We start from the raw sequence: 11,415 nt of genomic DNA on the forward strand, positions 1-11,415 counted from the left end.
ATTTTCCTATGGGTTTGAGCAAAATAATGATTTCAAATTTTTCGTGAATTTATATTTCGCGAATAAAAAGATTTAGTGTTGAATTAATTTAATGCTTGCGAATTTTCTGAAAAAATTACGATACTCGCGAAATATAATCCTCGCGTATAAATTAATGTATTGTGCATGGTTCAAAAGTATCAAAATCTTCTACTTTTCTATTTTCAGTTGTTTGATTTCTTGAAGAGCAACATACTAAAAATCTTTAAGGAGGATGAACTTCGGAAATCTTCAAAATGGATTAATGGTATTATGATTATTTTAATTGAAGTGAGCTAACCTGATTTCTGAACGATATCAAAAATCACACATTAGCATTTTATTAACCACCTATAAATATAATATAAAGAATAAAAATTTATCTCAATACTTCTCATTCTAACATCTTGCGCGTTTTTCTTCCCAGAGCTATTCCCCAAAGAATTTCCGATTGAAGAAAACATCATAAACGTCGCCAAAAACAGGTACTCTCATATTTTTGTTACTACTTACTAAAGTCTGTTCACGATAAGTCTGCAGTCTTTTGCTATAACTTTTTTAGGAACTCTATCGTAATGAATTTGGTGCCGTTGAAAAGATAATCAAAAGCACAATATTTACCATTACATTTTGTCTTTAAAAATTGAAGCAAAAGTGAAGAAGACGAAGATGAAAAAAGTGAAATTCTGATACAATTTGATTTTTACTTCCATTGGGAAGCTGAAAGATCGGCGAGCTAGAAATACATACTTTCATAGGATATTTGGCCGCCTTAGCTGTTAGAACTTTGATGTCTTCCTATCCTATTCATGTGTACCAAATCATTCAAATCATTTTTTCTTCAGCAAAACAGGATGGGACCATGTATCACATGGACTCATTACACTGGCTTTCAATCTCATCGATACTTATGCTGCAAAGCAAAATGGTAAGAATCCGTTGTCAATTTTTTTAAATTTAAAATAACGTGCATCTCCTCTATGATCAGGTTTAAGGGGAGTTTTTAGTTCGTTTGGAGAACTGGCTTTGTTAGATTTTCCTTTTCTTTGCCTGGATGATCATTTTTGTGTATCTTAGTGTTTGATTCTTTGATAATGACAAAGAATAGCCAGACTTTTTTCATCTAAAAGAAGAACAATTTCCTTAGTTAGTTTCTACAGTTCTAACTTTGGGTATTATTGGGAGTGTCAATTGAGATATTAATCATCAGGTCAATCTTTCGGTTTTGTTAGATATATTCACCATAACATCAGATGCCACCACTCCACAACAAAGAGCTTGTAAGCTCGGTGCTCAAGTTATCCAAGAAATATTCCAGGTATTTCTATTGTCCTTGTCTTAGAAAAGAAAGAATATCAGACGAGTTCTTGTCTATTCCATGAGAATACATTTTGGATGCTTTTAAATGTAGTTCATCAGGAATGTCTTCAAATCTTTGACATGATATAACTAGCTCTACTCGTAATCGATTCAATCGCATTTTTTTTCCGATTCTGAATTTAATTTTTCTCGTGATAAGTCAGCTAGGTTCATTTAAAATTTAACACTTGATTGTAAGCCCAAAATGATTTTCTTTATAGGCACAAGACACATATCGAGGAGCTATTCTGGAACAAATTTTGGACTTGATAATCACTCGTTCATCTTTGAGCCAACAACATTATCTCGGTAATTTCTTTTTTCATGCACCATATTGAAGCAAATTCGAAAAGCTGTATCAAGAAACAGCCATTGACATTTAAACCAAGTTCTAATCGACTTTGTTAGATAAGTCTAATAAAAGAATACAAGCGACTAGGTACCTACTATTACAGACTATTAGCATAATCTCGAGAATAAAGGTTTTGGAAGGGAGTGCTTGATACCAATTGCAGTTCCATATCAATTTCCTTCAATGGTTGTTTTTCATTTAGATCTTTTATCGTCACTTGTGTCGAAGGTTCCACAAATCGTTATCGATTGTCTACCAAAGGTAAAGGTCTTTCCAGTATATAATCATCTACCTCCTACGCCTACTGAGAAATTTAGACTACCTGTACTTTCATTCGGGTGAGAAAAGGATCATGGCTTGGCAGCAGGTTTTAGGTGCCCCCTAAGAATTCAGGTGACCCCTAAGATTTAGCTAACCCCTAGTTGCCAAATATTTTAGGTGACCCCTAAGCCAATGACACGTCAAATTTTTTCGAAAATCCTTTTCATTCAGACAATCAAACAAATACAATAGTTAGTTTAGCTTATTGCTAAATAGAATAAATGCCCTACTAAGAAATAGGAAATAAGCCAAGTACTGAAGGTTCATGCCAGATTATCAAGGTTTTGTAAGTCAGGGGGCGAACATTTTTTATCTAAGTAATGCAACAGAATTAAAAAATTTTTACAGATAATATATTAAATACCAAATTTTCAGTTTTTGAGCATTGCTTAGATTGGGCGGTTCAAATTATAGTCCGTTAACCCCATGTGAACGACATGGATTTTTCGTAACAATTTACTTTTGAAAAACTTCAGGATTTCCGTAACATTCAAGATTTTTTATGGGAAAATCTTGGATTTTCCGAAACTTGGCAAGAAAATAGAGCAAATTTTATGGATTTTCCGATACATATGACTAAATAATGAGGAAAAATCCTTGATTTTCCGAAACCTTTTTCAAATTTCTCAGGATTTCCAAGTGAAAAAAAATCCCAAAAACCCTGTCGTCCACATCTGTGGTAATGGTTTTTTTCTGGAACTGCCCAACAAAATATAAGATGAGAAAGTGCCAACCTATGGTCTGGTAGGCTGCTTATGATGAAAATCATGTTCAGAAAAAAGCCCCCAGGCAGATCCATCTGAAAAAATTTAGGTGACCCCTAACATGGTTAGTCCCCCCTAGCCACAGGCCAAAATTAGGTACCAATCGCTGTTTGACCTTTTAGCCCCCCCCCCCCTCAGGCCAGGGGGGGGGGGTTCCAGCCATGAGGATAAAGGTCGAACAGAAATCTATGAATAGGTGGTATGTTTCACTGTGAACGATTTCATCTTTGGGTCAACAATACGATCAGGTCTTGCCTATAATTTTCATTTTTATGGAACAAACACAAGATTAGCCGTGGCCCGATTAGCTTGTATCAAATTCTTTCTTATTCGTGGAAATTACACGCAAGGTACAAATTGACAGTTAACCACAACTCCTGTGGCCGTTCGGGTTGATACTGGCTACAATCTTATTTTGCTGTTTTCACTGAAGTCTAAGCGACAACTGTTGAATCAGCACAAGATATCCATAAGATAATCTAATATGTCAAAATGTTTTCTTTTAGTTCCGAGAAGTATTTGATTACATTCCCATGGTAACAGTACAAACTGCTGAAGGAATACTCAGAGCCGTTCTGGTGAGTTTTGTGCTGAATTTTCTCTCAAATCTCTTGTACCTCTTTGACGTTTTTGAACCACTTCCTCCTGATTTTTGACCAGTTTTCTGATATCCTAATATGAATTTCTTTAGATCTTTAGGTGTAAGACCTCTTTTTCCCTTTACTTCAGCCCCTGATGCGTGTGAGTATGTCAATCAAAGATTCGCTCATACTGGTGTTGAGAAAATCCATGTTTTCTAAGTAAGTTCTTCACTCGGAACCCCTTTTCTAGATTCTCTTCACTTTTTGCTTCAACTCTCATTAACCTTTGTCGATCGCGAATACTACAACCTTCGTATTACAGACATTGACATCCGAATTTAAGTTGATCAGTAGATCACATAGGCTGAAAATATCGACATTCGATCGATATCGTATAATTTATCCGGAAAATAAAACGTTCACTTTATACTATTTACTTTCCATTACTGTTTTATCATATCTGTAAACAGACATTTTTTGCCGTAGAGGTACTATATACTGTTCTACGTTATGTGTGAGAAACACTCTGTCACAGCGTAATATTTATTCCGTTTTATAAGGAACTTGGAATCGAGAAAGATCGCTGTCATGGGTTTTCTACTTGTTCTGAAACACTTCAAGGTAACATATAATTAGATTTCTAACCATACCATTGTTTATATTCATTTTTCAAAAGTAACATCATTCAAATTACAAATGACATTCAAAAAAAATTTTTCCCGAGCTTGTATTCCAGGATTTTCCTTTGCTACCGGGAAATATATACTGAAGATAGCTCCTTTTCTCTCCATAAGCCCATCTCGACGAATCCAAAACTTTTTAATCCACACGACTCGGTATACGAGTTCAAGGATAAGTGATTGGAACACTCCTATTTAAAAGTTTGCTTATTCAATCTGAAGTCATTGCAAGATTAAGGCAAACCTTTATACAATATTCTTTTCTTTTCTTTAGATTGACTCGGAGAACGTGTTCTCACTCTCAAGTCAAGTTTCTTCATCACAAATGTTCAGCTGTAGTCAACTAGAAGTTTCTTCGTCCTCAAGATATAATACAGACGCGAATGAAGCTCTTTGTCTCGAATTGATAGGTTTGCTTGCCGCTTTTACGTCACTGAGTATACGCTAAGTCACCTGCGTCTCTTCTCTTCGAAGATAACCCATAAAAAAAGATCAAGTCCTGAAAGTCTGATTCCATCTTCGGACGTTACGGTTCCACATTGTTCCGAAACGAAATAGTTTCAAACAGCGCGGGAACGTTAAATTTCACTCCACTTTAATGGGAATGGAACTTCTGATAACTTTCCGAAGCCAATATGAACACTTCATATCCCTAACAAAGCCATACTGGAGCAATGCGAATCCGTAACGTCTGAGAATGGTCTAATATTGTTTTTTCGAGAAAATCTTAGACTTTAAACCTAAAGTAATTATCAATGAATATCCCTTGGGATTATTGACCTTTTTTGAGCCTAATTAGACTATATCCACCATCTTTGATATCGTTCGGAGAGTGGTACCTGAAAAGAAACCACTTCAGTGCTAAAAGTTTGCTTAACGTCAAACGGCGCTGAATCACAAGTATTCCAGGAAAACTAGATCTAGTGCTCCTTCTTTAGAAAAAACTCTGATCGCAAATTTTGGTTGGCATGGTGGAGCAACTGCCTCCGGGGTTTATATAAAGCTCAGTGCTTGGGATCAATGATTCTGAAACTGAATAAAGATTCAGTTTAACCATGGCGTTCTAAAATACTAATATTAATAGGTATTTTAGAACGTCACGAGTTCAACCCCTTCTGGTAATAGTCGCTCCTAGTTAGACTACTTAAAATTGTTTTTAAACCTTCCTTATCAGGGAGTTTGAGGAAATCACTAACACAGCATGGCCTTGTTAGACAACTAATATACCAGGTATGTCTATTCTCTATTTATTATCATCGAGAACTCGCTAACTCTTAAAGGTTGTTCTAAAAAATTGGCAGTCCGCACTTTTTTGATAGTAATATCTACATAATATCTACACGAAACACCTCGTTAAAAAGATCTTAAGCAGATAGTTTTAAACTTTAAAATCTTTTTTCATCTCCATTTTCGAGATTTTTGGTTACGTTTTACAGCCCTTCAAAGTGAGTCCATTTTGCCTACTTTGGAGAGCTGTTACTCTTGATCCAGGAAAGATATAATATTTGAAATGAGCAAAGTTCAAACTTTCGTAAATTTAAAGTTTTTGGCCCAGAAGAAAAAATCTTAATTTTTTTCATCTTCATTTCCGAAACTTTTGAAAGATTATCTTTTCAATGAGGTGCTTATAGATATACTATTTCTCCACCAAAAGAAACTGCCAATTGTGCGTACTGCCAATTTTTGTGGAATAGACTTTAGGAGAAGAGGCTCAATTCGACCAGGCGGACGTCAGTGCATACCATACCGATTTCCCCGGTTCAATTCTTTAAGCTGATAGCTCTGATTTGATTCAACGGCTTTGTCAGCTATAATTTTGAAAACTTGTTTTAATTTTTAGTCTATTTATGAAGTGATATGCAAGAATCCGAAATTGAGTGAATCCGCACTGGATCTTCTGTACTGCCAGGTTGGTCGAACAAACACTTAAATATTTAAATTTGTTGGCTGACATAAGTAACTCAGCCAACGTAATCGGAGGCTTGAAGGGGAGGGTACCACTCTTTCTCTCTGGAGTGCTCCACTTAGACTTGATCCTAATCACAATTTCTGAACAACAATTGCAGAGAAGCACAAAGTACCATTTTGTATTGTACTTAGTGTATAAAGTACTTGGTATAACTTTGGCCGAGGATTAAACCCACGACCTTTGGCACCATGATCGAATGCTCTACCTTAGCGCTACGGTCGCTGTTATATGTTTTTAATCTCGTTTTCAGTTTATGAAATACTTTCACAAAGAAGAAGACCAAATCCCACCGATCAGTCTCGACAAATGTGTTTCTAATCGCAATGATGAAGTAATTCTGATCGAACCCTTGGTAAACCTTCTTTTTCTTAATTAATAATTCGACGCTGTCCAATTCGACGTTCTGCTATTCAATAGGCTCCCTTATTCGATAATATTAAAAGTCCCCGTCAACAAGAAACTCTCATAAACGACATTATACTATTCGACACGCTCTCTTATTCGAAGAAAATCCAATTCCCCTTGAAGATCGAATTAGAGAGCGTCAACTACTATCAGTCATGTTGGTTTTTTTAAATTCCTCTAAACTTGTTTTTGGACATTTTAAAAAGATATTAGAGTCAAATTCTATATAATTGGCAAAATTTCTTTTCGTTAGATTGTATTTCATACATCTTAAAAGGTGTAGTGAGATGTGCTAAGGTTTACGAGATTTTCCACCTCAGATTTCAATGTAATTATGAAATTATTTGGTACTAGGATCATCTGGTCAGTGCTTTACAGTTGTGTACAAAGAAATCTGGTAAACGATTGGACCAAGTTTTAGAAGAAGATGGTATATTCTTTTTACTATTTTCATTCGCTAGGGAAAAATGCATTTTGGATTTCTAAATCTTATTTGACAGCCAAAGTTGGACTAAGTTTTAAGACGATCTATACGTTTAATAAGTGATATGCACGCGATTGAAATGTTTTGAAAACATGACATATACAGTAGATTCTAGTTTATTCGAATCTTTCTATGTCCATATATGTTTTTTCTTTTATAAGCATAACGTTTATAAGCATAGTTTTGGGTACCTAAACAATGGTTCTATTGTTTGAGAACAATAGAATGCTAATGCGAGCCTGATGTAGGGGCAAACACTTGCTTGTAAAAATAAACATGTACCTATATCTCCAGTTCCCGTCAAGGAGTAATCCTGTTGTCTATAATTCGAATCTCTCTGTAATTTCAACAAATAATATTCACCGTTCGAGTTTGAATTAATTGATAGTCAACTGATTTACTTTGTTACAATTTTAGAAGCATTATCTTTCCTCCTGGACAATGTCGAAGAGAGTTTCGAATCTTTAACTAGGAGAATGCTAAAAACAGACCTTGAAGATTTCAATCTGGTAAATATCAATTCATATCTTGATCAATGCCTGTAACGAAAAATCAGATCTTTTTATTTGCTAGTATGTCTCTTCAAAGTAATGAATGGTTGCGCGTTTATAATACATCCAAAAATTTTTTAAGCCTTCGGATGTTCTTAACTTTTTAGGTTTCAAGCCTAAAAATGTTCTTAACATGTTCTTATTTTAATCATTTTTTCCCATTTTCCTAAGAAATCGAGTGTTTTTGAGTCCATAAAGGCTTAAAATGTTCTTAACTTGTTCTTAACATTTTGGCCGTCGAAGCTTTATGTTCTTATATGGTTTGTTCTTATAAAAAACATGTACGAATTTCATTAGAGCTATTGCTAATAGACTTAGTACATTATCACTAGCTTTTATCCTATACTAAATAGAGGCAAAACTCAATCGTGATCAAGAATAAAAAAATAATTTGTATGACGTACTTTATATTTCTCTTGTAGGATAAAACTGCAGACTATCAATTAAATTCGGAGGATGGAAAGAAAAACCGAATGCAAGCTGACATTTTGTTTGGCATTTATGAGGTTTTTTTCATTCCATTCTACTGTCATTTTGATCTTCTATCCTGTTAAAGGGCATTCGAACAACGTTATTTATTTTCACGTCGCGTCCCCTTAAAACATATCATTGATGTACTTTTTCTTTCCCAATAGATTTTAATTGAGTATAATTTCATGAAAGAAGAAAAATTAAGGTAAATTGGCAATCTCTGGATAATTTTAATATTATCTTTAACCCCATTTTCAAAGTACTATTTACTTTAACTAGCCATAATTTTCATTAAAGTGCCACCGCAGAAGAACGATCAAATAAGTTGTTGAATTTGGAAAGAAATGTTACTGATAGCCGTTACTTCTGTGAATGGCATCTCACCTTCATCTGAAGCAAAATTTAGTCTACAAATATTAGCAACTTGTGTCCATCTCATAGATATCTTCTAATAGATAAGATAAAGTTATTTTTCTGTTTTTTGTCATCTCTTTTATTACCAAAATAATGGTATATAATGGCTTGTTTATAATCATACTAAACGCCACTGTACTAAACTGCCATTTTACTGTAATCGTGTGACTCGACAAGTTTTTTAAAAAATACAAATTTCTAATTTGCGTTTCTCAGAGCGGTTAATAACTACTTGTAGTTTAAATAGGGAATTTCCCAACAAAAAAGGAATTTCCCTTATTTCGACTCCCTGAGGTAATAAAAAAATGACATATAGAGCTTTGAAAATGGATAATCAGATCAAAACAAATCCGGAAAAGTGTTTTTATTGATGATAAAACAATAGAAATACAGTCAAGCTAAGAATGTTACCGGTACACCATTTAACCGGAACTAAAATACTAAAAAACGCGCGCAAAATTATGAGATGTTTGTCCAACTTCCTTATGCGTGAAGCTATGAATGCCATCCTCGGAAACTTTAGGCTTCCTGCGGTGGCAATAATCCATGGTACTTATTAATTTTGCCATGTGAAAAAACAACAATTCGTTAAATTTTTATTTTTACTTTCAAATCAAACATGACTTTACCATAGTAAACTTTATTTACGATTTTGTAGTGTGGAAATAACAGAATGCATTCACAACATCCACGATAAATTACAAGCTGTTCATGACGTCATCAATGAAAGTGGTAACAATGCAGGTATCCCAAATATTGTCAAAACGACATCCATTTTACATTCTCGAGACGAGATGATTTTTAGATAACGTTTTGAGTCAGCTGGTAACGAAATCTGTGTGATCCATTCATTGAATAACGTTACGGGTGAAATCAAAAAGTCGGTGACGTCTTAATCAGACGTCCAGACCTTCCAGTGATCTTTAAAGGGATTATACGGTGTTATATACACCCGACTCGTCTGAAACTGATGTCAGTAAAATTTTAATAAAAGAGTCCTTTCAAATTTGTAAATAAAACAAAAGGAAGAAAAAAAATCTTGCTCCACATTTTTTTTTATTCATTACAAAAGATTCTATTTATCTGCTGAATCAACATGCATTTTAAGTATGTAAAAAGTCAATGGCTTTAAATGCTGATTACCCGTGTTTATCATATTTTATGATATTTCTTCGTTATTTAAATCAAATCATATTTAGCACTATAATATATACAAAATGGATTCTTATCGCTTTTATTTTCAGGTAAAAAAGGAAAACCGGCACAAGTGAAAAACAACAGGCAATGTTTAATGTCATTCAAATGTTTGACAAAAATGTTATCAACTGTTTTATGGTACGTTTGTTATTGTAAAACTGAAACTTTAATCTAGTGTCATTTTCACTTTATTTTTTGCTTTTACTCTAAGGGTTGTTCGAAAAGTCGATTGATACCAAACCGAAATATTGACAAGCGTGGGTCACAGCCCTAAGACTTTATGCTCGGGGAGATTTGCAGAAACACCAATATAGTGATCTTTGTCTGTTTTTCTCCTGATTGATGCATACCTTAAGGGAAGAAATTTTTGCGGAATTTAATTTCGCGGTTGAGAGGAATTTTTGTTTAAAAATGGCTTATTTTGCCCCCAAAACACCAATTCTACAGGTGATTTCTTAAATCATGAGAATATTCTTGTTTCGCGAAATTGAATTCCGCAAAAATTTGTCCCGTGCGCGAAAATTTCTTCTCTTAAGGTATGTCAATATCCTAATAAATATTCAATTTCTTAGTGATAATGAAGTTGAAAATGAAGAAATTGTCAGTATCTTGAGACAATCTTGTTCACTGGCCAAATATTTAGCTACAGCTATTGTTGCAAGACTCCACCAGGTACGCAGCGATTTTTTTTATCAATAATCTTTAGAATGTGCAATTCCTGACAAAACCTTTTGAACAAAAACAGGTGAAAGTCAAGGTACTGACATAATGCCAGTCTTATGACCCAGTTTGTTTGTATTTTAGTAAATATCTGTGGAATTCTACAAATAAGTGAAAATAACATTATCCTAGAAAATATCCGGGTCTGTTTAAGGGAATAATTGCCTTGTGTACAGGCAGCTGCAGAAGTAGTTTCCTTGGGTAGCTTGTCTAGCAGAGGCTCTGGTCTAGGTTAGTGTCTAGGTTATAGAGAAATGTATGTATATGAACCTACATACTTGATTAGCAGAGGCTATGTGGTAAAGAGGACTAGAGAAAGTATGTAGTAGCTTGCCTAACAGAGGCCCACCTCCCGATAAAAGAAAATTAAGCCTAAACTTTACCAGGTTATTTTGTTTCTGAAAACTGTGATTATTTCCGACTTTGATATAACCTTTGATACATTCTATCTAGTTTTGTTCCTTTAGTTGACACAATCTTTCTCTATTTGTTGATTAGCTTGTTACAAGGAGAGAATGTGATGGTGCCGGGGGTAAAAATATGGACCATTTATTCCGGCAATGTTTGGTTCTGTCGAGGTAAGTTCTTTCATCAGCGATTGTTTGACTATTTTTCTTCTTCCTAATATGTAACTCATTCAAATTTCTGTATATAGCCTGCCCGTTATGTGAAACTAACCAAGCTGGCACACAATATGGTCTCAACGTTCATCTAGCGTTATGTTGACGTTGTGAACATTAGATAAGCGTTGAAACAACGTTGTGAGCAAACTGGGAAAGCCTTTCAATTTACTTTTCAGAGTGTTTTTGCAACATATCAATGGTGAGAGTATGATATCAGTCGAAGTATTACGAAAAAATAAGGTATCGAAAATTTAATTTCCTTATTTTAGTTTTCTCAAATCTGAGATAAATAACCTTTTCGACAACTGGAAATTTAAATAAACTGGTTGTAGTACGCTGGTGTAGCTTTAACAATAGCGAGTTTATGTATTTGCTCTTTTGAGTACGGTAGAGTGACTGAAGCGATTTGGAATAATCTGCACTTCTGACCCGCAAAATCAAGGACGGTAAAAGTGCTGATTTACCGTCGTCCTCAGTTGGTCATGATCTAGTCAAATTAGAACCTT

General features: G+C 34.5%; 2 protein-coding genes across 2 annotated transcripts in view; one reads left to right on the forward strand and one right to left on the reverse strand.

Moving 5' to 3' along the window:
* The window catches only part of LOC136814452 (uncharacterized), a 792,139-nt gene that overhangs the window by 90,329 nt on the left and 690,395 nt on the right, over positions 1-11,415 (reverse strand). The window lies entirely within an intron of this gene.
* Positions 1-11,415, forward strand: part of LOC136814445 (Fanconi anemia group I protein-like) — a 62,811-nt gene that overhangs the window by 3,894 nt on the left and 47,502 nt on the right. The window contains exons 12-33 of the mRNA XM_067070993.1: positions 208-286; positions 446-503; positions 864-946; positions 1,251-1,336; positions 1,599-1,686; positions 1,932-1,990; positions 3,321-3,392; positions 3,544-3,614; positions 3,956-4,016; positions 4,350-4,485; positions 5,250-5,305; positions 5,916-5,984; positions 6,295-6,396; positions 6,804-6,879; positions 7,351-7,442; positions 7,907-7,990; positions 8,120-8,160; positions 9,028-9,113; positions 9,614-9,704; positions 10,139-10,238; positions 10,785-10,864; positions 11,086-11,149. Of these exons, the coding sequence (XP_066927094.1) occupies positions 208-286; positions 446-503; positions 864-946; positions 1,251-1,336; positions 1,599-1,686; positions 1,932-1,990; positions 3,321-3,392; positions 3,544-3,614; positions 3,956-4,016; positions 4,350-4,485; positions 5,250-5,305; positions 5,916-5,984; positions 6,295-6,396; positions 6,804-6,879; positions 7,351-7,442; positions 7,907-7,990; positions 8,120-8,160; positions 9,028-9,113; positions 9,614-9,704; positions 10,139-10,238; positions 10,785-10,864; positions 11,086-11,149 (1,734 nt within the window). The remainder of the gene's footprint in view (positions 1-207; positions 287-445; positions 504-863; positions 947-1,250; positions 1,337-1,598; positions 1,687-1,931; positions 1,991-3,320; positions 3,393-3,543; positions 3,615-3,955; positions 4,017-4,349; positions 4,486-5,249; positions 5,306-5,915; positions 5,985-6,294; positions 6,397-6,803; positions 6,880-7,350; positions 7,443-7,906; positions 7,991-8,119; positions 8,161-9,027; positions 9,114-9,613; positions 9,705-10,138; positions 10,239-10,784; positions 10,865-11,085; positions 11,150-11,415) is intronic.

This window comes from Clytia hemisphaerica, unplaced genomic scaffold (genome assembly GCF_902728285.1).
Source record: "Clytia hemisphaerica strain Z4C2 unplaced genomic scaffold, Clytia hemisphaerica genome assembly, whole genome shotgun sequence".
Classification (NCBI taxonomy): Eukaryota; Metazoa; Cnidaria; class Hydrozoa; order Leptothecata; family Clytiidae; genus Clytia; species Clytia hemisphaerica.